General features: G+C 53.2%; 6 protein-coding genes across 6 annotated transcripts; 2 read left to right on the forward strand and 4 right to left on the reverse strand.

Annotated features, from left to right (window-relative positions):
- Nucleotides 1-941: 941 nt before the first annotated feature.
- J4E88_001272 (uncharacterized protein) lies at nt 942-2462 on the reverse strand (the record flags this gene model as incomplete). Its single annotated transcript, XM_049394942.1, has 1 exon — nt 942-2462. One exon carries the CDS (start codon nt 2460-2462, stop codon nt 942-944), a length of 1521 nt encoding a protein of 506 aa, XP_049258806.1.
- A 6261-nt stretch (nt 2463-8723) lies between these two features.
- Nucleotides 8724-9088, reverse strand: J4E88_001273 (uncharacterized protein; the record flags this gene model as incomplete). Its single annotated transcript, XM_049394943.1, has 2 exons — nt 8724-8984; nt 9038-9088. The coding sequence occupies 2 exons, from the start codon at nt 9086-9088 to the stop codon at nt 8724-8726; spliced, it is 312 nt and encodes a 103-aa protein (XP_049258807.1).
- A 1939-nt stretch (nt 9089-11027) lies between these two features.
- J4E88_001274 (uncharacterized protein) lies at nt 11028-11940 on the forward strand (the record flags this gene model as incomplete). Its single annotated transcript, XM_049394944.1, has 3 exons — nt 11028-11061; nt 11112-11180; nt 11231-11940. 3 exons carry the CDS (start codon nt 11028-11030, stop codon nt 11938-11940), a joined length of 813 nt encoding a protein of 270 aa, XP_049258808.1.
- Nucleotides 11941-12832: 892 nt separating this feature from the next.
- J4E88_001275 (uncharacterized protein) lies at nt 12833-14404 on the forward strand (the record flags this gene model as incomplete). Its single annotated transcript, XM_049394945.1, has 4 exons — nt 12833-12868; nt 12919-12969; nt 13024-13388; nt 13441-14404. The coding sequence occupies 4 exons, from the start codon at nt 12833-12835 to the stop codon at nt 14402-14404; spliced, it is 1416 nt and encodes a 471-aa protein (XP_049258809.1).
- A 534-nt stretch (nt 14405-14938) lies between these two features.
- Nucleotides 14939-16230, reverse strand: J4E88_001276 (uncharacterized protein; the record flags this gene model as incomplete). Its single annotated transcript, XM_049394946.1, has 2 exons — nt 14939-15905; nt 15959-16230. 2 exons carry the CDS (start codon nt 16228-16230, stop codon nt 14939-14941), a joined length of 1239 nt encoding a protein of 412 aa, XP_049258810.1.
- Nucleotides 16231-17342: 1112 nt separating this feature from the next.
- J4E88_001277 (uncharacterized protein) lies at nt 17343-17921 on the reverse strand (the record flags this gene model as incomplete). Its single annotated transcript, XM_049394947.1, has 1 exon — nt 17343-17921. One exon carries the CDS (start codon nt 17919-17921, stop codon nt 17343-17345), a length of 579 nt encoding a protein of 192 aa, XP_049258811.1.
- Nucleotides 17922-20627: the final 2706 nt, after the last annotated feature.

Here is a 20627-nt window from a genome sequence, read left to right on the forward strand (position 1 = left end):
TCGTGGTTGGGCGCGAATCGCGCGGAGTATCCTTGTGCAACTTGACACTTTCCTAGTGTTGTGCGCACAGGTAAACAAACACCCTGACACGTGCGGTCTGCCTGTAGCGGGGCGCGGGGCTAACGTGCCGCCACCTTTCCTTCAACCGTCAGACTGCACCAAACTTGACCGCCTTTGATTCTGATCTTAGACAGACTTCCCATTATTAGGCCTCGCGTTTTGCTGGTAGAGTCTGCCTCACACATACCAAACTGCTCATGGTTACCATATGCGGTGCTGTGCAGCTGCCGTGAAGGTAGCCCCGCCCCAGGCACCGTTGCGATTGGCTACATCCACATAATCGTGGATCTCAGCTGCAGTCATATAACGAAAGATACCAAAAGGCTGCGGGTACTCCAATCTCTTTTGTATAACTGTCATACTCATCGCTTCCTACCTGCGTAATCATGGCATCAAGTCTGCAAAAGTTCAAGATTGTATTCTTCGTCCCTCCCTCTGCCCTCAGCGCCTGCAAGACCGCTGTCTTGAGTGCCGGTGCAGGGCGTTATCCAGGCCAAGGGGGCTACACGGAAGTTTGCTTCACAAGCAGAGGAACGGGACAATTTAGACCGGGCAACGCTGCCGATCCTCACGTAGGTTTCTTAGGCATACATAGAGCCACAGTGTGGTGAACAGTGAAGGCTGACAACGGCTCTTAGATTGGCAAGGCTGGTGAACTACAGGAAGTTGACGAGTACAGAGTCGAGGCCATGTGCATGGGGCGCGACATAACTGTCAAGGCCGTGGAAGCGCTGAAAAAGTGAGTATCCATCTCCAGTGATGATCAAGATCGCTGATGGAAGCAGAGCACACCCATACGAGGAGCCAGTGTACGAAGTGTACAAGATGGAGGACATGTAGTACGCTCATACTCGTTTCATTCTTGTAAATCCAGTTCGCTATTACGACTGTACACTCTCTTTGTCGGACAATATGGCTTGCAACACCTGTTTGATGATGGGCAAATCCCTCTCGGCGTCCGTCATCCAGTTAGAAACTGCAAATCTACAAGCTGGCTTCCCGTCCCATGCTGTACCTGACACATATATTTTCCTCGTTGCCTTGATCTTGTTGACCAGTTGCTTGTTCAGTGCTTCATCTGTTGCACGGAACAGTACGATAATGTATATGCTGTTTACGACTTCTTCCTGAGGGGTATCGTGCTGAGGGAGGAGCTCATATCCATCAGTCTCCAGAATATATCTTGCGATTCCTCGCGAGAGTTCAATCTGTCGTTCCAACATCGCACGATAGCCGTCTTTGCCATACGCAACAAGGTTGGCGTAAACCGGCAGCGCTCGGAATCGTCGTGAGTTCTCGAGTCCGATGTTCAGCGGTGACATGATGGCGTTCGCGTCGTTCCCGGAAGCGAGGTATGCTGCGTTGGGATTCTGGAATACGCGTTCAGCGATGTTGCGGTGTCGAGAGAAGAAGAAGCCACAGTCGTATGGCACGTTGAGCAGCTTGTGCGCGTCACCTGTGATCGAATCCGCAAGCTCAAGACCTTCACAAGCCTGGGTGATAGAGGAGTACGCGGGTGAGGTCAATATGCGGCCGAAGAGCCCAAACGCACCATCCACATGTATCCATGCTCCATACATGTCGCACAGCTTTCGCATCTCCTGCATTTCTTCTAACCCAGAAGTCGCAAAGACTCCTGTGTTGACTTCGGATGCAGAGATAGCCACGATCGATGCGGCACCAGGTCGCTCAAGAGACTTCTTGAGTAGCTGCATGTCGAATTTGTGCGGCGCATCTGGCTCTCCTAGACACTTGACGCTCGTCCGCCCCAGACCTAGTATGCTTGCCGCCTTGCTCAGCGATGAGTGCGGTACCGTGGTCAAGATTTGGATCTCGTCGATACCAGCTTTCCGCATAGCTTCCGTGATACCAAGTTCGCCAACGCTAATCTCGACGTCTGTACGATGTGCTGAGGCTTCAGCAATCACATACTCTCGTCCACACGCCAGCCCCAGGATATTGGCTGCCGTCGCACCTGTGGTAAATATGCGGTGTGGCCATTGCTCTGGTGCGAAATTGAGCAACTCGCACAACAGAGAAAGAGCTCGATCCTCCACGTCTGTGGCGATGGTCTCATTTGGTAGGTGAACTTGCACGTTTTGGTCATAGGCTGTGACCAGGTTGTCGGCAAGAAGTGCTACAGGTGTCGCACCACCGGTTACAAAGCCGTAGTAGTTAGGAGAGCGGGAACTACTGTTGAAGGCTGGGGCGAGGTCCTCTTGTATGTGCCGTATGCTTTCTTCGAGACCCACGCCCTGGCTCTGGAGGTGGGAGTGAAGCATAGAGCGAGCAGCACTCAACGCATTCGTTGAGGGAAGGACATTCTCAGGCGGTGGGCCTGAGTGTAGCTTTGAGATCGACGTCGACAGTCTTTGGAACAGCTCGTGAGCTGGGACCTCCATGATGGATTAAATTGATGCGTATAGAAGTAGAACTGGGAACAGTCACAGCTCGTTCCCGACGTGGATGTTGGAACGTGAAGAAGTGCAGCATATAAATGTTGGCGCGAGAAGTGCTTGTACGAGTGACGGGACGCGTCTGACTCTAAGAAGAGTCTAGATTTCGCGATGATTGCCTAGGATAGCCGGAAGCGACATGTGCCTTCGCAACCTGCGCCATATTCTGATCCATCGAGCGGGCCACTTTCGCGATTGGCTGTCTTGAGCGGGTTCGTGAAGTAAGCGGCACGTTTGACTCCAAAGCGGCAGGTCCACTCGACGTTCTTCGGCATCCACCCAGCACGTGACTTGGTGCTAGCGCGGCGCGTTCCGGAGTTAGCACAACACGCTCAACGATGCTATCGGTGACATCGCCACCATTACGCCTGCAAAACCGCGATGCCTACACGGACCGACGCGTAAAATATTCATGCGGACTTACACCGACGATGCGACGCTCTCATGCCTCAGAACAATCTTAGCAAACATCTCAAGTGGTTGATCGCAGAGAAGCCTTTCATTCCGCCCGCGGCTTCGCTCGTTGCATACGATCCCGACGCAGTTCCGACGAGTTCAGCTACGATTTCTCAACAGCATTCTTCCTTCTTGGACGACCACGCAGGATACGATGAGCCTGAAGCTGCCTCCGCGCCACCACCCCCACCAGCACTACCGGCCGAACGTCCCGCTCCACCCCGCGCTCTCGCTCGAACACGGACTATTGATATACACAACCCGCCAGGCACGGAAGACGCGACCTTGGATATGGCAAGATTGAGGCACACTCCAGCGAGTGGAAAGCCTAGACTCATCTTAGCGGGGTTGCCTGAACATGTATCCTCTTCCAAATCAGCAGGCAGGGAACGAAAGGAACCGAGTGATGTTGGAAGTTTCAAGAACAATATACAAGATCTATCAGCGAATGTGAGGAGTATCACTGGGACTACTGGCACGCCTGCCTCCCAACATGCTACCGCGAGAACGAAGTACCGCGAGCCAGTCGATGTCGACTCAATCGATCTCACTGGTGACGACGCGGGTCGCTCCTCTCCAGTTCCAGCGCGCACCTCTAAGGGTCGGAAACGAAAGAGCGACGAGTACGAGGCAGACCTCCGTCGCACCAAGTCTCCCAGACCTGTTCGCAAGGCTCATGCGCTCAGTCCAGAGCCCGTCGACGACGATGACTTCCCCGATATCGACGATATGGTCATGGCCCCCGACAGCCCTCCTCCACCATACTCAACCATCGTAGACGGTGTAGGCAAACAGTCAAAGCACACCGCGACAGCAGAAGACGACGACATGGAAGCTATGTTGCAATTAGAAGAGGAGGAGAGACAAATGGCGAATGCAGAGAATGCGATAGCCTCACAACCCCGCAAACGCAAGTCACTGAGCCGCGCACCCTCGGAGAATGCGCCAGCTCGCAAAATGGGGAAGCAAACGCGTAGTCCTTCGCCCCGGAAGAACGATCTCGCTAAGACCGGGGCCATGGCTAGAAATGATCGACGTTTGGACACACCTGGTACTAAGAGGGTTGGGCATGCGGTCTTGGACTCGGAGGATGACGAATTTGGTGCACTGGATGAGATGGATATCGATACCCAATCTCGGACGAAATCACCCACCCCAGCAGGGAAGAAAATGCGCGAGAAAACACCGATGACCGAGTTCACCAGAGGTGCCAGTCAAACGCAGCTTCCCATACGATCGCCTTCGAAGACCGTAAGAAGCCCAAGCCCATATCAGCCGGAACAGGACTCTATGCCCACTCCAGCGAAGTCTCAGTCTCCAAAGAAGGCTGCAAGGCCTACACCCACACCAGTGCCTGCATCCACAAAACGCGTACCAAGCTCTTCCGAACTTCCAAAGGAAAGGAGAGATGCTATCAGAGAATCCATGGATACCTTCCTGGGCACTGAAGGCCAAAGATTGCAGAAACACCTCAACGCTGCAAGCTCGGCATGGGATAATGCTAGGGCTGCGTTTGTAGCACATCTTTCCGAGTTTGGCAAGCCTGATCCAAGCGAACAAGAAAGGATGGAACGCGCTCGTTCACGAAAAGAGGCAGTCGAGCAATTGATAACCTTGAAATCCAAACACGAGGAACTAATCGGGCAGCGGCAGAGAGTCAAACAAAAGCTAGAGGATGACTTGAACATCGGTCAATTTGATGCAGCGGACGGTGAAACCCTCAGCAGACTTTTCAAGATGAACGAGGATGTTCTCATCCAGATGTTTTACCTACTGGATGCGGCAGCCATCAAGCAGCAGTCAACACCTCTTGTGAAGACTGAAACGAAAATCAGCCGTAACGTGGTCATACAATCAACCCAAGCGAGCCCGGTCCGCCCACACCCAAAAGCATCAAGGGATGCAGGATCACATCGCATCCCCCAGACACAATACGGTAGGCCACCCGAGGCTCCCGCTCAGGAACTGTGGACGCCTACTCGGCATATCCGTTTCGCAGAAGAGCAAGTAGCTGCGTCCCCACTACCGCCCCCAAATCTAGGCTCCCGTGCCCGTGGGAATGATGGCATGGCAGGAAAGCCAAAAGCGAAGTCAAAAGAGCGATCCCATAGAGTGCCTGAGACGCCAGAGCGCCGACGTTCTCCAAAGCGATCAAGGCCAGTAGCTCCGCAACACACACCAGATGAGTTTGGCGAGCTTGACTTTGAAGAGAACGAAACCCTGTTCAGCAACAACATGGGCGAACTTCACCAACCCATTGAGATCAATGACGACGATGATTTTGGTGAGGCATTTGGACCGGACGACGATGATGACTTCCTTCACGAGATCACCAACATTGAGAATCAGGCACCAGGTGGTTTTGATTGGAAGGGCGAGCGGGCTGGGAATCACGTCACTACACAATCTCGTGAGGTGTTCCGCGAAACTTCTACCAATAAAGCCAAGCCTAAACCAGCCCAGCAAGCTTCACCGAAGAAGCAGCAGCTGGATATGCCTGCTAAGAATCATCCTGGTATGAACTTCCCTTGGTCACAAGATCTAAGGACCGCCCTCATTCGCCGCTTCGGTCTGCGAGGATTCCGTCCAGGACAGTTGGAAGCTATAAACACGACGCTGTCTGGCGAACACTGTTTTGTGCTCATGCCTACGGGAGGTGGCAAATCTCTTTGTTACCAACTTCCGTCAGTAATTACCTCAGGCAAGACAAGAGGAGTCACCATCGTAGTATCTCCGCTCTTGAGTTTGATGGAGGATCAAGTGGAGGCCTGCAAACAGCGCTTTGGGATGCAGGCCTTTCTGATCAACGGAGAATCGACCGCAGCACAAAAGAACATGATCATGGATGGGCTACGTCAGCGGGATCCCCAACAGTTCATACAGATCCTCTATCTAACACCCGAGATGCTCAGCAAGAACCAGAGAATGATCAGTGCTTTCCAGCAATTGCATTCTGGGGGCAATCTTGCCCGCATCGTCATCGATGAAGCGCATTGTGTCAGTCAGTGGGGCCACGACTTCCGGCCAGATTACAAGGCACTTGGAGACGTCGTTCGTCAGTTTCCAGGAGTACCCGTTATTGCACTGACCGCGACTGCGACCCAGCTTGTCCGCACTGACGTAGTAGCAAACCTCGGTATCCAGGGTTGCCGTCAATTCTCCCAGAGTTTCAACCGCCCCAACTTGTCTTACGAGGTTGTGCCAAAAGCCAAAGGTGTCATCGACAGCATCGCTGATCTAATCAAAGAGAGATATGTTGGGAAATCCGGCATCATATACTGCTTGTCACGAAAGAGCTGTGAGCAAGTGGCCCAGAAGCTATCCGATGTGGGCATCCGTGCGTATCACTACCACGCAGGAATGGAATCCGCAGACCGATCCGAAGTCCAACGCAAATGGCAGAAGAACGAATATCATGTCATAGTGGCTACCATCGCCTTTGGTATGGGAATCGACAAGCCTGATGTACGATATGTGATCCACCACTCGCTGCCCAAGAGTTTAGAAGGCTACTACCAAGAGACCGGTCGAGCTGGCCGTGATGGCAAACGTTCAGAGTGCTACCTGTACTATCAATATGCCGACTCGAGAATATTGCGCAAGATGATCGAGGAAGGCGAAGGTAGCTGGGAGCAGAAACAGCGACTGAGCGATATGCTGAGAACTGTCATCCAGTACTGCGAAAACAAAGCAGACTGTCGCCGCGCTCAAGTACTCGGATACTTTAGTGAAGCATTCGATGCCTCTAAGTGCAACTCGACGTGCGACAACTGTCGCTCAGATGCGACGTTTGTTACTAAAGACCTTACGGACTACGCTGCCATGGCCATCAAACTTGTGAGCCAGGTACACGAGGACAACGTGACGATGCACCAGTGCGTGGACGCTTTCCGTGGCGCGGGCAGTGCGAAGATCAAACGCTCTGGATTAGAAGAGTATGGATGGGGCTACGGCAAGGACTTGGAACGCGGTGACAACGAACGCATCTTCCAACACCTGCTCGACGCTGGGGCCTTCAAGGAAAGAAGCAAGGTGAACAAAGTTGGCTTCGCGACGAACTACTTACACGTATGTATTTACTGCCCTGACTGTATTCTACATACTGATGATTGTAGCCTGCTTCGGCACGCAACGACTACGAGAGCAAACGAAAGCAGCTCAAGCTTCAAGTTCGTTCTTCGCCACAGAAAGCGCGCGCGAAAGCACCCGCTGTCAAGAAGGCAAAGAAAACCCAAACTCAGATTCCGTCTACCAATGTTCCTTCCCCCGTACGCGCACCGAAGCAGAAGATCCGATCGTTTGCCTATAATGAAGAGGACGACGACGATGACGATGCATTCGAAGCTCCACGACACCCCGCCCGCAGTAAGACCGCTCGCGGGTACGAGGCGGACGATTTCGTGGTTGATGACGATTTTGCGCCAATACGTGTCGCCAAGCCATCAAGAAGCACGAAAGCAAAGGGTGTCGGAGCTCCAATTACTACAGATCAACGCACCGAAGGACTCAGCGAATTCCAGTCCGATGTTCTGCGAGACTTCATGAACGGAGCCAAGCAGTTGAGGAAGGGCATAGAAGACAAGAAAAACCATCGTGAGGCCATCTTCACAGACACAGTATTACGTGAAATGGGTCTTGATCTACCTATGGATCTGGATGAGATGAAGACTATCCCGGGTATCAGGCCGGAAATGGTGGATCTATATGGAAGGCAATTTTTGGCCTTGGTAGACAACACAAGAAACTTCTACGGGGACGACACACCAGTACCTCGGAATCCACAGCTTCGCAATCGCCGACCCCAGCAATCCAGAGTCATTCACGAGATTGACGATGATGACGAAGAAGAAGTTGTCGACCAAAACCATCGGCTCGTCGTGGACCTGTGTAGTGAGGACGAAGAGGAGGTACCCATTGCAGAAGAATCTGAAGAAGAATCCTTCTATGGTGAGTTTGGCGACGAGGACGAGGACGACGATGATGCAGTTCACACGAGTCATCACTTCAGCCAATTCCCGAACCAAGCCGTGGCGGAGTTCAACAGTAAATACACGCAGCTCGGTGGCGGCGCAGCCCCTTCTACATCCAAAGCAACGAAGGCACCAGCAGCAAGAGGTAGATCGAAAGCCTCTGGGTCCGGATACAAGAAGGGCTCTTTTCGCAAGAGGGCTAGCTTTGGTAAGGGTTCTGCTGGTGTCAAGAAGCGGGCATCGAAGGGCAGCAGCAGTAGAGCATCGGGAGGCGCAACGGCAGGAAGGCCTTCTGGGCGTGGTGGCAGAGGCGGAGGGGCAGGCGCATCAGGCGGGTGGAATGGCGTGATGGCGATGCCTACTTGATCGCGAGTTCCATGTTCATACCTGTAGCGAGCAATTGCGCACGTACATTCGCAGCTTCCGCAACTATTACGAAGTTATGTAAATTATAGATTAGCCATATGCTGTACGAGAGTTGGTCTAGTATCACGCAAACATTTTGGCTTGACGCCATTGATTATTTCAATCATGCTAGTTCTTATACCACGTTCGATTTCTAGGAGCTGCACAGTGGCTACGCTGCGCTGATAGACAGTGACAATTTCATAACACCAGGAGGTCACCAAGATCAAGCGTACGCGATATGTTCAAACATAGACACAGGCATCAAGTCGTAATGTAATAGGATATTAATTCGTTAGCCCGCAGGCAAGGTATCTCATAATGCCTTAGTTGGGTATCTAATTCCTTCCTCCACCATCAACGGCAAGCACAACGCTTACAAGCCGCTGCCGTGGGTGTGGGTGGTGTGGGTTCCGGTGGTGTGGTGACCCATTCCAAGTGTGTTCTTGGCCTTGTCGACGATGCTACCACCGGTGGAGCCGTGAACGTTGTTGTCCTTGCTGCGGCCGACCTTGTCCATGGTGGACTGGGTGTTGGTCTTGGAGGAGTCGGGCTGGAGCTCGCGGGCAACCTTGTCGCCGGTGCCAGTGAGAGACTCCTTGATCTTGGTGCCGGTGGACTTGGAAGATTGGGGTTGCTGAGGGGAGTGTTAGTGAAGGTGGTGGAGAATGGAAGGTGAAGGTGGCGTACCATCTTCTCACCAAGCTTGGTGTGGGTGTCTTTGCGGAATGCGTCGGTCATCTTGAAGGTGGTAGTTTGGTTTAGTTTGGGGTAGTGTGATGTAGGTGGTTGATGATTCGAGTTGATTGAAGTTGCAGGTGTGGATGTTGATGAGGTCTATCTTAAGTGCAGGGTGAGCACTGCTTATATGCTCCCCGGACCTCAAGCAGCTACGTCATGGTTCGTGACTGCCGTTCGCAGTCTCAGCATGAGTGCTGACTGACATGTGCCCAGAATGAAACAGCGCAGCCACAAACCACGGCGTATGCCCAGCACGTCGAGGACGTCATTCAGTTGGCAATCCGAGTAGGTCTAGATTTCATCTACTTTCGTGATAGGCCGTCCTTGTTCGCTTGTTTGCATATCACTATAAGAGGCGAATGAGCAGGGATGGAAGGATGGATCAACGATGAAAGCAAGATTTCCACGGTGGCTGACCCGTGTTGACAAGAGCTAGCCAACTGATGTTTGCGGTCGTTATACTGCGCCTTGAGCGCGCTTGCCACGTTGCGATTATTGATCAAGTGAGCATCAAGATTAGTCGTGTGTAGTCGAGCATGCGTGTCGTGAACCGCTGGGTGAAGTTTGATGCCTGGTGGGTGGTGGGGCAGGGCACTACAGGTCCCTGCGTCCCTGCGCCGGACGCGCGACCCCACGTGTAGTAGCGGTGACATCATCCCGTCTTTCCAAGGGCACAGGGTGTAACAATCAAGCTTCAAGTCCGATCGCCAGGTCAACGGAGCCCCATGCTTGCCTCTATTCAGCACCTAGCCTCGCGTTGTCATGATCACGAAATGACTTTGCTGATCACTGACGTACGTTGAGATTCTGCATGCGCAATCACTATAACTTGATCAGCGATCTCGACGGGCAGGTCTAGGGACTATGAAGGAGGTGGTCTGCCGCCATGTAAACAGGGTGCAGCGCAAGCTTCCGCCGTGTGCATGTTTGGGAGACGTCGCTGCAGGGCCACCGGATAATACTTCAGGGCCCGATGCCGAGCCATGGAAGCATTCAGCCCTGAGTTGAGGTCGCCTTGAAGCTGTCGCGTTGACTCCATGCCTACATATTCCCAGAAAGCGTCACGTGATGGTATCGACGACCGCCTTCTCATGTGCCTGGACTCAACATACAGGAGTGCGCAGAACGACATGTTGACCAAGTGGCATGGTAGGATGCTCAGATACATAGAGGTGCGTGATGCTTTTTATTGTTGAATCTCCGGCCGTGCACTGTCGGCGGCACACCGACTGCTATATACGGTACATGGCGGTATGCGCTGTCGAAGCGGGTATCTTCGAGTGCATCGCGCTACGATGCGTTCTGCGGTGACAGCGATGGCGCTCGCGAAAGAGCGGTCGCGGCAGGGCTCTAGGCGGTGCCGTACGCAAGGCGCCACGTCGTCGCAGGAAATGCAGAGGCTGGACGGGGACATTACCAGGAGGCTCTAACGCAGGAACGCGCTCGGATCAGCGGTAGCGCGGCGTGCGATTGGCGGTTGGGGGCGGCCGGGGCAGGATGCTCGTGTTCGGTCCCCTCGACAACCCGCTTTGTTGATGGACTAAGCCAACCACCTCCAGCCACTTCAGACCAGCCATCACCATTTTCGCAACAGCAAAACTATCCGTCGCTGCAGGCAAAGAGAGAAGTCACATTCCACGCTACCACCCACACTTTGAATATTCTTCCACACAGGAGACATCTGACCATCGTCGTCGCAGTGCATCCACCGCCGCTGTAGAGCCATCCAGCCGAGCGTACCAACATCGACCCGCATCCCGCATTCGACGCAGTACACTTGGGACAAGACGCCATCGCTTCCCCTCTCGTACCCTCACAGGAGAGAGACCACCACCAGCCGCAGTCTGAGTGCACTTCCCCGCTCATCTCACCCGGCCCTCTGGGGGCGCAGGGAGAACACAGGCCCACAAGAGGCAGTTGAAGGAGAGACACATTCACAATGGCGAACTTACGGTTCGCGGTTAGCATGCAACGTAAGTACACCGCAGCTTCCAGGAGAACGATCACGACTAACAATCCCCAGGGCTAATACCGTTTCTCGGCTTTCACCATGTTCTCATGATTCTCATTGCAATTGCGATAATATTGCTATGTAAGTTGGGACGAAACCACATCAGACGGGCACAGCTAACATTCTCGCAGCATTGCTACTCGCAGGATGCTCATCCACATCACCGCTCATCCCCGGCATCTTCCTCATCTCCATGTGGTACGAAAAGTTCACACCCACCTACGCACCTGAACAAGTCGACCCCGGTGTCACAGCCGCCATTGCCAACATCGTCGGCAACGCACAGCTCGGTGTGCGCGTCGGCTACTTCGGCATCTGCATCAACAGAGACGGCGGTGGCTTCATTTGCTCCAACAACGCCACGGCGCTCGTCGACAACGTTTCAGTCGACCAGGACCCCCTCAACCTTGTCTGGGTTGCCGCCACGTTCAAGGACGCGGTTGTCTTCCCATACCTGCTCATTGTCGCCATCATCCTCGCCTTCTTCACCTTCATCCTCCTCGCTACCTTCCCCGGATGGCACGAGGAGCGAGACGAGCGAACCGGATCTGACGTCGACGTCAAGCCCTTCCCGTCGCGACCCGTCTCCCAAGTCGCCCTTGCGCTCATCTTCATCTCATCAATCTTCGTCCTGGTGTCAGTCTTGTGGCAACACACAGCATCCGTCGCAGCAGCAACCATCGTCCAAGATCTGGGTAACGGCAGCGTCAAGTCTGGTGTCGGTACATCGGCCATGGTCCTTGGTTGGTTCGGCTTCGTACTGCTCATAATAGTAACCATCGGGTTGCTCGTTATGATTCTCAGCATCATTGTTCTCGACCGTCTCACCGACAACGACTAAGAGGACCGAACCGGCTGTGAATACATTCAAAACATAATTACGAAAGGATGAGCATTTTGTTGGCGCGATTGTGTAATTTGGCGCCGAGCTTACTCGGCCTTCACTTCTTCAGCTCAGTTACATACCCTTTTATTTTGGGCGACGCGGTGGCAGCTTGCTGCTCACAATTCTTCTGGCATACCCGGCGTTTGGAGATTCTGTTTGCATCAGATCAATTTGATCCATGAGCGAGTGTTGGTTTTCACCAACGATGTTTAGACGAAGGAGGAATGACTCGACTGAAAGCAACGCTTGGATGGGCTGTATTTATGTAGTAAATGAAAGAATGAGAATTGGATACGTCAAGTCAAGAATTTCTACCCCAACTTGCGTGATGCTTTCCCGACGGGTGACAGCCAGAGAGGTTAAGTGAAATGCCTCCTTTCGTCCAGTGGCAGTGGAACCATGGCCGTTGGGCGATGGAATTCCGCGATGGCTCATATCTCCCGATTGACATCCGGGGTATTCTCGCATAACGCGGGGAAATGCAGTAGCGGAGCCGCCAGTCGACCTGCCTTTTTGACCCGAAACGGGAAAGGGCTCGTCTTGCCATGAAATGCGCACTCATGAGCTACATCTACACAACTTGTAAGAACAGGTCTGACTGCACACTCTCGCAAAGCCTGCCCGAGTCCCTCCGACGACCGGCCGCAGAGTGCAATTATCGATGGCGCCATACCTAAGCGAGCCTAGGGCATTTTGTCGCGTCCAGAAAAATTGGTGGGGTTGGCATGAGAGGGACATTTAGTGCTCTGACTGCTTAAAGGCGCTGTAGTCTGTCTTACTGCTATCTTCCGATCTTTTTCTTTCAACCCCCCTCTCCTCAAACCATATCCTCATTCGATCGCCTGTCATGTCTAGCTACGCACTCCCCAAGTCCCACCAGGACGTATGTTGCCCCGCGTCAAAGAGAAGATGCGCAATGCTAACGCGGCACAGCTCATGGAAAAGTCCCTGGTGGACACCGACCAAGAGGTCGCCCAGATCATGGTATGACTATGCCATTACCTGCTTACTTTATACTTGTACTAACAAACACCGCAGGAGAAGGAAATCCAGCGTCAGCGCGAATCCATCCTCCTCATCGCCTCCGAGAATGTCACTTCCCGCGCTGTCTTCGATGCGCTCGGCTCGCCCATGTCCAACAAGTACTCCGAGGGTTACCCTGGTGCCCGCTACTACGGTGGCAACGAGCACATCGACTCAATCGAGTTGCTCTGCCAGAAGCGCGCCCTTGAGACTTTCGGCCTCGACTCAGAGAAGTGGGGTGTCAACGTACAGTGCTTGAGTGGTAGCCCGGCAAACCTCCAGGCCTACCAGGCCATCATGAGGCCACACGACAGGCTGATGGGTCTTGACCTGCCACACGGTGGACATTTGAGCCACGGCTACCAAACACCGCAGAGGAAGTGCGTACAGATCGAGTGATATGTATTGGGATGACATGCTGACCATAAGTAGGATCTCTGCTGTTTCCACATACTTCGAGACTTTCCCCTACCGCGTAAACCTCGACACCGGCCTCATCGACTACGACCAGCTCGAGCAAAACGCACTGATGTACCGCCCCAAGGTACTCGTCGCCGGTACCTCCGCTTACTGCCGTGAGATCGACTACGCCCGCATGCGCGAGATCGCTGACAAGGTCGGCTGCTACCTACTGATGGACATGGCTCATATCTCCGGTCTGGTCGCTGCTGGTGTCAACAAGTCGCCCTTCCAATACTGCGACATTGTCACTACCACTACCCACAAGTCCCTTCGTGGACCCCGTGGTGCTATGATCTTCTTCCGCAAGGGCGTTCGCAAGACTGACCCCAAGACCGGCAAGGAGACACTCTACGACCTCGAGGGACCCATCAACTTCTCCGTCTTCCCTGGTCACCAGGGTGGCCCCCACAACCACACCATCACCGCGCTCGCGGTTGCGCTCAAGCAAGCGCAGACTGAGGACTTCAAGCTTTACCAGCAGCAAGTCATCAAGAACGCCAAGGCACTTGAGGTTGCCTTCAAGGGCATGGACTACAAGCTTGTCACTGACGGTACCGACAACCACATGGTCCTTCTCGACCTGAAGCCTTTCGCCCTTGACGGTGCCCGTGTTGAGGCTGTCCTCGAGCAAGTCAACATTGCTTGCAACAAGAACACCACTCCTGGTGACAAGTCAGCTCTCACACCCATGGGTATCCGTATTGGAGCCCCAGCCATGACATCGCGTGGCCTGGGCGAGGAGGACTTCAAGAAGATCGCCAACTACATCGACCAGTGCATCAAGCTCTGCAAGAAGATCCAGAGTGAGCTCCCCAAGGAGAACAACAAGCTCAAGGACTTCAAGAGCAGGGTTGCCAGTGGCGAGGTACAGGAGATCAACGACCTTAAGAAGGAGATCGCGGCCTGGGCTGTTACCTTCCCTCTTCCCATCTAAGTCTACACACAATTTTCTTGCAGAGTAGGCGGCGTACACAGGCGTTTCTTTGGCCAAGCGGGTTACGGTGTTTCAACAAAAAGGCAAATTTGGACTGGCATATTCAACAGCTCACACCATCTGATTTACGAGGAATGACATGATTAGGGCGACAAAAACTAGATACCTGGAGATGAGGACTCCACGCGATGAAATGCTCTTAGCGTGCCCTGTACTCTTGATGGGATACGCTGCTTAACCAGCATGTCTCGATCATCAAATGTAAAACAAATGACTTGAACTTTCAAGACTATTGCGCCCTGCGGATTGTGTAATGACCATTTATCTTGGGCATGAAGCCTTACACAAATGTGAACTTCTAGAATCCGCGCAGCAGCTGTGCCGTTGATCGAAGACAACATTCTTCACTCAAAGCAGCCAGAGTCGAAAGAGACGATTCCAATCACAACTTCATGAAGCTTGGCTGCCACGATTTTCACAGGTATTGATGTCATGGATTGAATGCTAATAAGTCTATGCTGAGACCTGTGGCGTTTACGCCGACTGCCAGGTAATGGAAAAGGCAGCGGAGTGATCTCCGCCAGCGTACACAGTCTGCTGTGTACTTCCTGACGCAACCTTGTCGGCACTCCATTGCGCGTTGCCGCCAGCAGCCAAGTTACCGTCCGCGTTTGTGAACCCGGTCACGCTGGCAGAGCCGTCGCAAGCTAGCGCTCCACCAACGATGCCACACTTGCCCTTGGAGCTCGACAAAGTGAAGCCGTTGTCTGCCTCGGCAGCGGTGAAAGTCGCGCAGGTGCCGGTTGTGTACCAGGTGCCCTTGGAAATGATACATCCCTTCTTCGCGCCGTTGACGACAACGTTGAGGTAGCCCTTACCGCTAAAAGGCGTTCCAGGCGCAGATGTGGGTGCGGGTCCACCAGCAGTCGTGGTGGTAGACGGAGGTGAGGATCCAGCGTTCTTGGGGAGGTACTTGATGCCCGTCTGGGGGCATGTCGATTTTGTGCCATCGGGGTCTGAAGCAACAAACTCGCCAGTCTGCACGCTACCACGAACATCGTAGTGGTACCAGATCTCGTTGAGTGCGCCGGACTTGCAGCCTAGGGTAACTTCGACACCGGGGCGCTTGGCCTGGATCGCGCTTTGGATGGCAGCGAATGTGTATGTCTTGCTTGTGCTGGGTGTGATGCCCGCTGCGCTCAACCACTCGTAACTTGGGAGCGTCTTGAAGAGGTCGACAGTCTTCTGGAAGAAGTCAACCACCTCTTCTGTGGCCTTATGGTCGTCGTAGCATTCAGGCTCGAGCGTCGAGATGCAGGTGCCGTGCTTGGCCCACTCGTGGTACCAGAAGGACTCATCGTCGCCCTTGTAGTCTTTCCAGTATGTGGACATGTAGGAAAGGAGATCGGTTGCGCCGAAGGAGTTGAGGATGGCGGTGATGTTGGAGTAGGCGCGCGAGGAGTCGCAGTTGGCGTCATAGGTGCCGTCGCATCGATCGGGCCTGGATAGACTGATTAGTATGAGTAGGTAGCTGTAGTTGAAGGACAATGTTACCATAGACCGTGGATGGTCCAGCTATCCTCTGGTCCAGTGGCGGGCGAAGCATCCCAGAACTGCGTCTGGAGGATCTGTCCGCCCGGCGCATTGAAGCAGCACAGGTTCTCCACGGCGGTGGTGTTGTGGCAGCTCAATTGCGCATTGGGGCAGCTTTGGGTAAAGTCGCCCATGACGCGTCCTCCATGGCCGAGGATGACTTGCGCACCACCAAGGGCGATCTTGCTGAGGGTCTTGAGAGAAGGCATGGCTGTTGATTCTGCTGCCAACATCTCTGCAGTGGAAGCCGCGGCGTTATGTACCTTCTCCCTCGCGGCTCCCACCAGGGAGTCTAGCATGGCCGGCATGTTCCCGCTTGCCTCGTACTACTGCAAGGACGGAGGAGATAATTTGGCGCTGTGCAACAAGACTACACAAGCTTTCGCGGATCGATCCCTCCCGTAACGGCAGCTCAGATTACACGCCTTCACGTTGCTGTCGCTGATTCGCAGGCAGCGAATACACTGCTCCTCGATGCGGAAGGTCGGTCCTCTAGTCTAGTCTGTCGCCGCCGGGTTGCTTTCCGTAGGTGCGTCAACGGAGAGCCCGAGATGTCTGTTCGACGATTCGACTGGTGCAACAGGTTCGGGGCGAGGTAGGGTAGTGCGTAGGTGTACTATGGCCACCCCGACGATGGCGCTGGGGATGGGTGTTTATGGGGGATGAAAGGGCCAGAGGACATAGCCACTCAAGGCGCAGTACCAGCCATCACGCCGGGCGAGGTCACGCAGGGCCGCGTTTGGGGCATGATGGTGATCTGCTGCTCGGGAACCAGTCAGATGGCGTCTCAGGGCGAATGTGACGGGTGCACGTGTAACGCGTGCCTGGCGATAAGACGACGATTGCGTTAGCCCAGGGACGAGCGGACCCTGCGGCTTATCAGCATGGCGCGCTAGCCTGCAGAGGATCGCTCGGCGTTGTCCGAACCTCACCACTTTCCCATCCAAGTCCACGCCAGAATCGTTTTGCTTTTGATATGGGCGTCATCTTCTCTCTTTCTTCTTCGATGGTTTCTGTTCGTCCAATGTGGCGATGAGTTCCCAGCATGACGCAGTCTTCGTTCATGAGCTGGATCTCTATCCCTCAATACCGATTCATTTCCCTCATCCAGCTGTGTGATGGGTTTGTAGGAAAACTGCCACAACACCATACCACAGGAAGCGGCAGGTCAACATATATACTGCAGACAATATCACTTTCATCAAGATCTGGTTTGTTTGGGTTGGAATGATATTGTCTATTTAAGTGTTGTATTTACAAGAAAAGAATGTTGCTCAAATATTTGCAGTGTAGATAGCCTTTAAGATCCGCGATCGACGAAGCCAAGGTGTCCGTTGCGGTTCCCTTATGGGTACTGGGTGTAGAGGCACTTGGTGGGGTTCTCTTCCTTGATCGCCCTTGCGATGAAGCCGTAGCACTCGTCGGCTCCAGCAGGACGGGTAACACCGCCCAACCAGACGGAGTAGCCGCCACCGAGAGAAGGCTGGCAAGCCTGGAACTCGATGTCCTCGCCAGTCTGGTCACGGAAGACAAGGTTTCCGTCGTCGTTGATGGCGAAGGTAGTCCTTTCTCCGTTCTTCACCATGGGTTGAGCACCGGTGGTGTATTGGATGACACCCTGACCCATGCCAGACCTGTCAACGAAGAATTGCTGAGGGGGGTTGGCAGTGTAGAGATAGAGGCTGCCGTTGCTGAGCTGGAACGAAGCGTAGTTGTGGGGTTCCGGACCGCAAGAAGCGTTCTGCTGGCCTGCGTTGATCACGAGGGAGTTCTGGACAGCCTGGAAGGTGCTGTACTGGAAGTCGCTGCCTGAGCGGATGGTTTGGATTGTGAAGACATCGCCGTCCTTGATCTTGGAGTCCGTGGGGAGAGCAGTGACGAGGCTGGCGGCGGTGGCAGCAATGGCAGCGGTGGTGAACTTCATCTTGATTGTAGTTGGGTGTGGAAGTAGTGTAGGGTGAAGATGGTAAGCTGGTTGGTGGAGGTAGTCTTGATGTTTGAATGTGTTTGTGTTGGATAATGATCTATAGAGCAAGACCTCCAGCTCTTATATACACAGCGACCTCGTATACAGTCTCCTCGCGGCCGTACGAGAGTAACCCCAACAATACAGCAACATGAGGTCACATTCGATCCGAACACGAGCACTGGCCCATAGAATCTTCCGTATGCTCCATATTTTGGTCTCGCATAATGCATGCGCCACGATGGTCTCTGCTACTCAGGGTCGTGCGAGGCCTATTCTCCGAAATGCCGGCAAGCAAACGTGGCGTGTGCGCAAAACGTCGAATGGAATGTGTGGTGAGTGACGCAGCGGTGGACACGTCGACGGGCCGATGCCAGCAATGAATTAACGGAGGCTGGCTAGCTGCTGCCAATTTTGAACCCGGGCTAACAGCCCGAGGTGATCCTATTGGTCGGCCGGCAGGCGAGACACAAGAATAGATCGCATGACCGAACGCTCCTTGACCGACCTTCACGGTCGAAACAACATTGGGATGGGCGACAATCGTCGTCGCTCGTGTTCTGCTCGGGTTGCATCGTTGCATGGCGGTGTCCACGGGTAGCGAAAAGGGGTTCGCGACGAAGCAGTCCCCGGTAATGAAGCACCTTCTGTGCTGACGGCGATTTGTGCATCAAGCTGAACACAACGGTCCACGCGTCTTCGGAAACATCTTTTAATGTACTCAAACTAATGAGACCGTATCACAGTGCCAGCTCGAAAATCGGTTCGAGGTTGGCGAGAGCTGCACATCAGACTCACAGGCGGACCTACCTAGGTAATACTGAGATGGCACATGGGGTATAAAGGTATGCATCGTTCTCAAACAAAAGCACATGTCGTACCCCACAAATCCGAAATCATGAGGCAATTACTGAACTTCGTGTTCATTTATCAAGATGCGCATCTAGACTATTGCCACATCACTTTCCGCGTCAAAGACGTCAACCTATCTGCCCGTGGATTCCGAAACGAACCAGCCCAAATGAAACGATATCGAGCGCGTCCCACACCACCCTTTTACGTCCGCGACTTTTGTCTGCTCGTCGGAGCTCCTACTTACATCACTCTACTATGTCTTCACGACCTCACTGTACGTGACAAATGGCTTATCGTTTCGCTCTTCCCGACATTAACGAATGTAACTTCGAAGCAGACGGCTCGCTTCAATACGGCTCGAACTTCCTCGCGATGTTGCTGCGTACGCTCCTTCTATTTAACTGTGTTTCTCGTGAATTGACTGTGAGCCTTGAGCTCCGACATAGTAATGCATCACTACCCGGAGTGGTGGTTAATGCTAGCCTCTCGATGGCTCTGACATACCTAGGTATTGAATGCCGTGTGATGTACATGATACTGCATACTAAGCTCTATCCTTCCAATGTCCCTTCTCGTATTGACTTTTCCTTCGTGTAAGGCTTATCAGTGCAGTTTGACTGCGCTGGGGTGTAGGTATACTGCTGGCATCTTCAAAGAAGGTGTGCACAAGTCCACTCTTTTGGTATATTCAGAACTACTTATGTAGCCTCCTGCAACCTGTGAAGAGACAACGGTATTCTGTCGCTGTGGTGATTTAGTTTTCTGGGTATCTTTCGGCTACCATGGCGTAAGTGATGGCGTTATGATTTTTTGAGTTTCTATCATGCGCGGTTTTAGTGCTGCAATATCCCACAACCCGAACACAATATTGGAACATTCAAAAACCCGACGGCCACACGGACCCAAAGTCCCCAATAACCACAGCTTAGTATGAATGAGAGCTATGTTCTTTAATATGAGAGATGAAATTGTAGGAGCACAAGAACCGGCCCTAGTAGTAGATGTTATTGTAAGTAGATTCTCTCCCAGCAGGATCATGCAGGGTGCACAGGTAAGATATCTGCGCATTGTAGGATATCCGGAAGACCATAGATATAAATGTGAGTCTGTACTAACCATCAGTTCACGTCTGCCCTAGGCCATCTCCCATAAGTGGCTAATGTCGGCCTTCCGTATGTTGGCTGCTGGCAATCAGTGATGGACTGTCCCACACTGTCTGGCCAAGAGCCGCGAAACAACGCCGCGTTCGCTTGCCAGCCACAACGCGTTGTATATAGGTTGGATGTATCTGCTGCTCAGAGAAAGGGCTTTTGGATATGCGCTTCGGGTTCTCAAGGCACTCAATTATGCTGTAACAAGAGAGGTTGTGCGGAAGAGGATTGTAGCGATAGAATCGCACGCGTGATCACCCCGCCTGACACACTGCAACACGTCATCAATTCAACACCATGCTGGCCGACATGCTCAAGGGAATGCTCTGAAAGTCTATGTACGCATTGCGCAATACCCAAAGATAGAGAATATGTCTTTGCTTTGCCGATTTGTACGCGTGTGGGCAGGTCGTGTTCGAGGTGTCGGCGCGCAGAGCGAAACACCATAGAAGGCAGATGACGCGACGCATGTATCGCCAAAACCACAACCATCAAGACTAGACTCGAGTGCCGAGAGCCAATCAAGCCAACATAAAGCATAGAGTGTTCCATCGAGTACAAGACTGGCATAGAGAAAAAGGAAAAAGGAAGCATGTAGCAACGCGTCTCGGCATAAGGCTTCGAGGACTGGAGCGGAAGCTTGCGCAAAATCGAGTCC

Source organism: Alternaria novae-zelandiae (genome assembly GCF_023758075.1).
Source record: "Alternaria novae-zelandiae strain BMP 2774 chromosome Unknown scaffold_2, whole genome shotgun sequence".
NCBI lineage: Eukaryota > Fungi > Ascomycota > Dothideomycetes > Pleosporales > Pleosporaceae > Alternaria > Alternaria novae-zelandiae.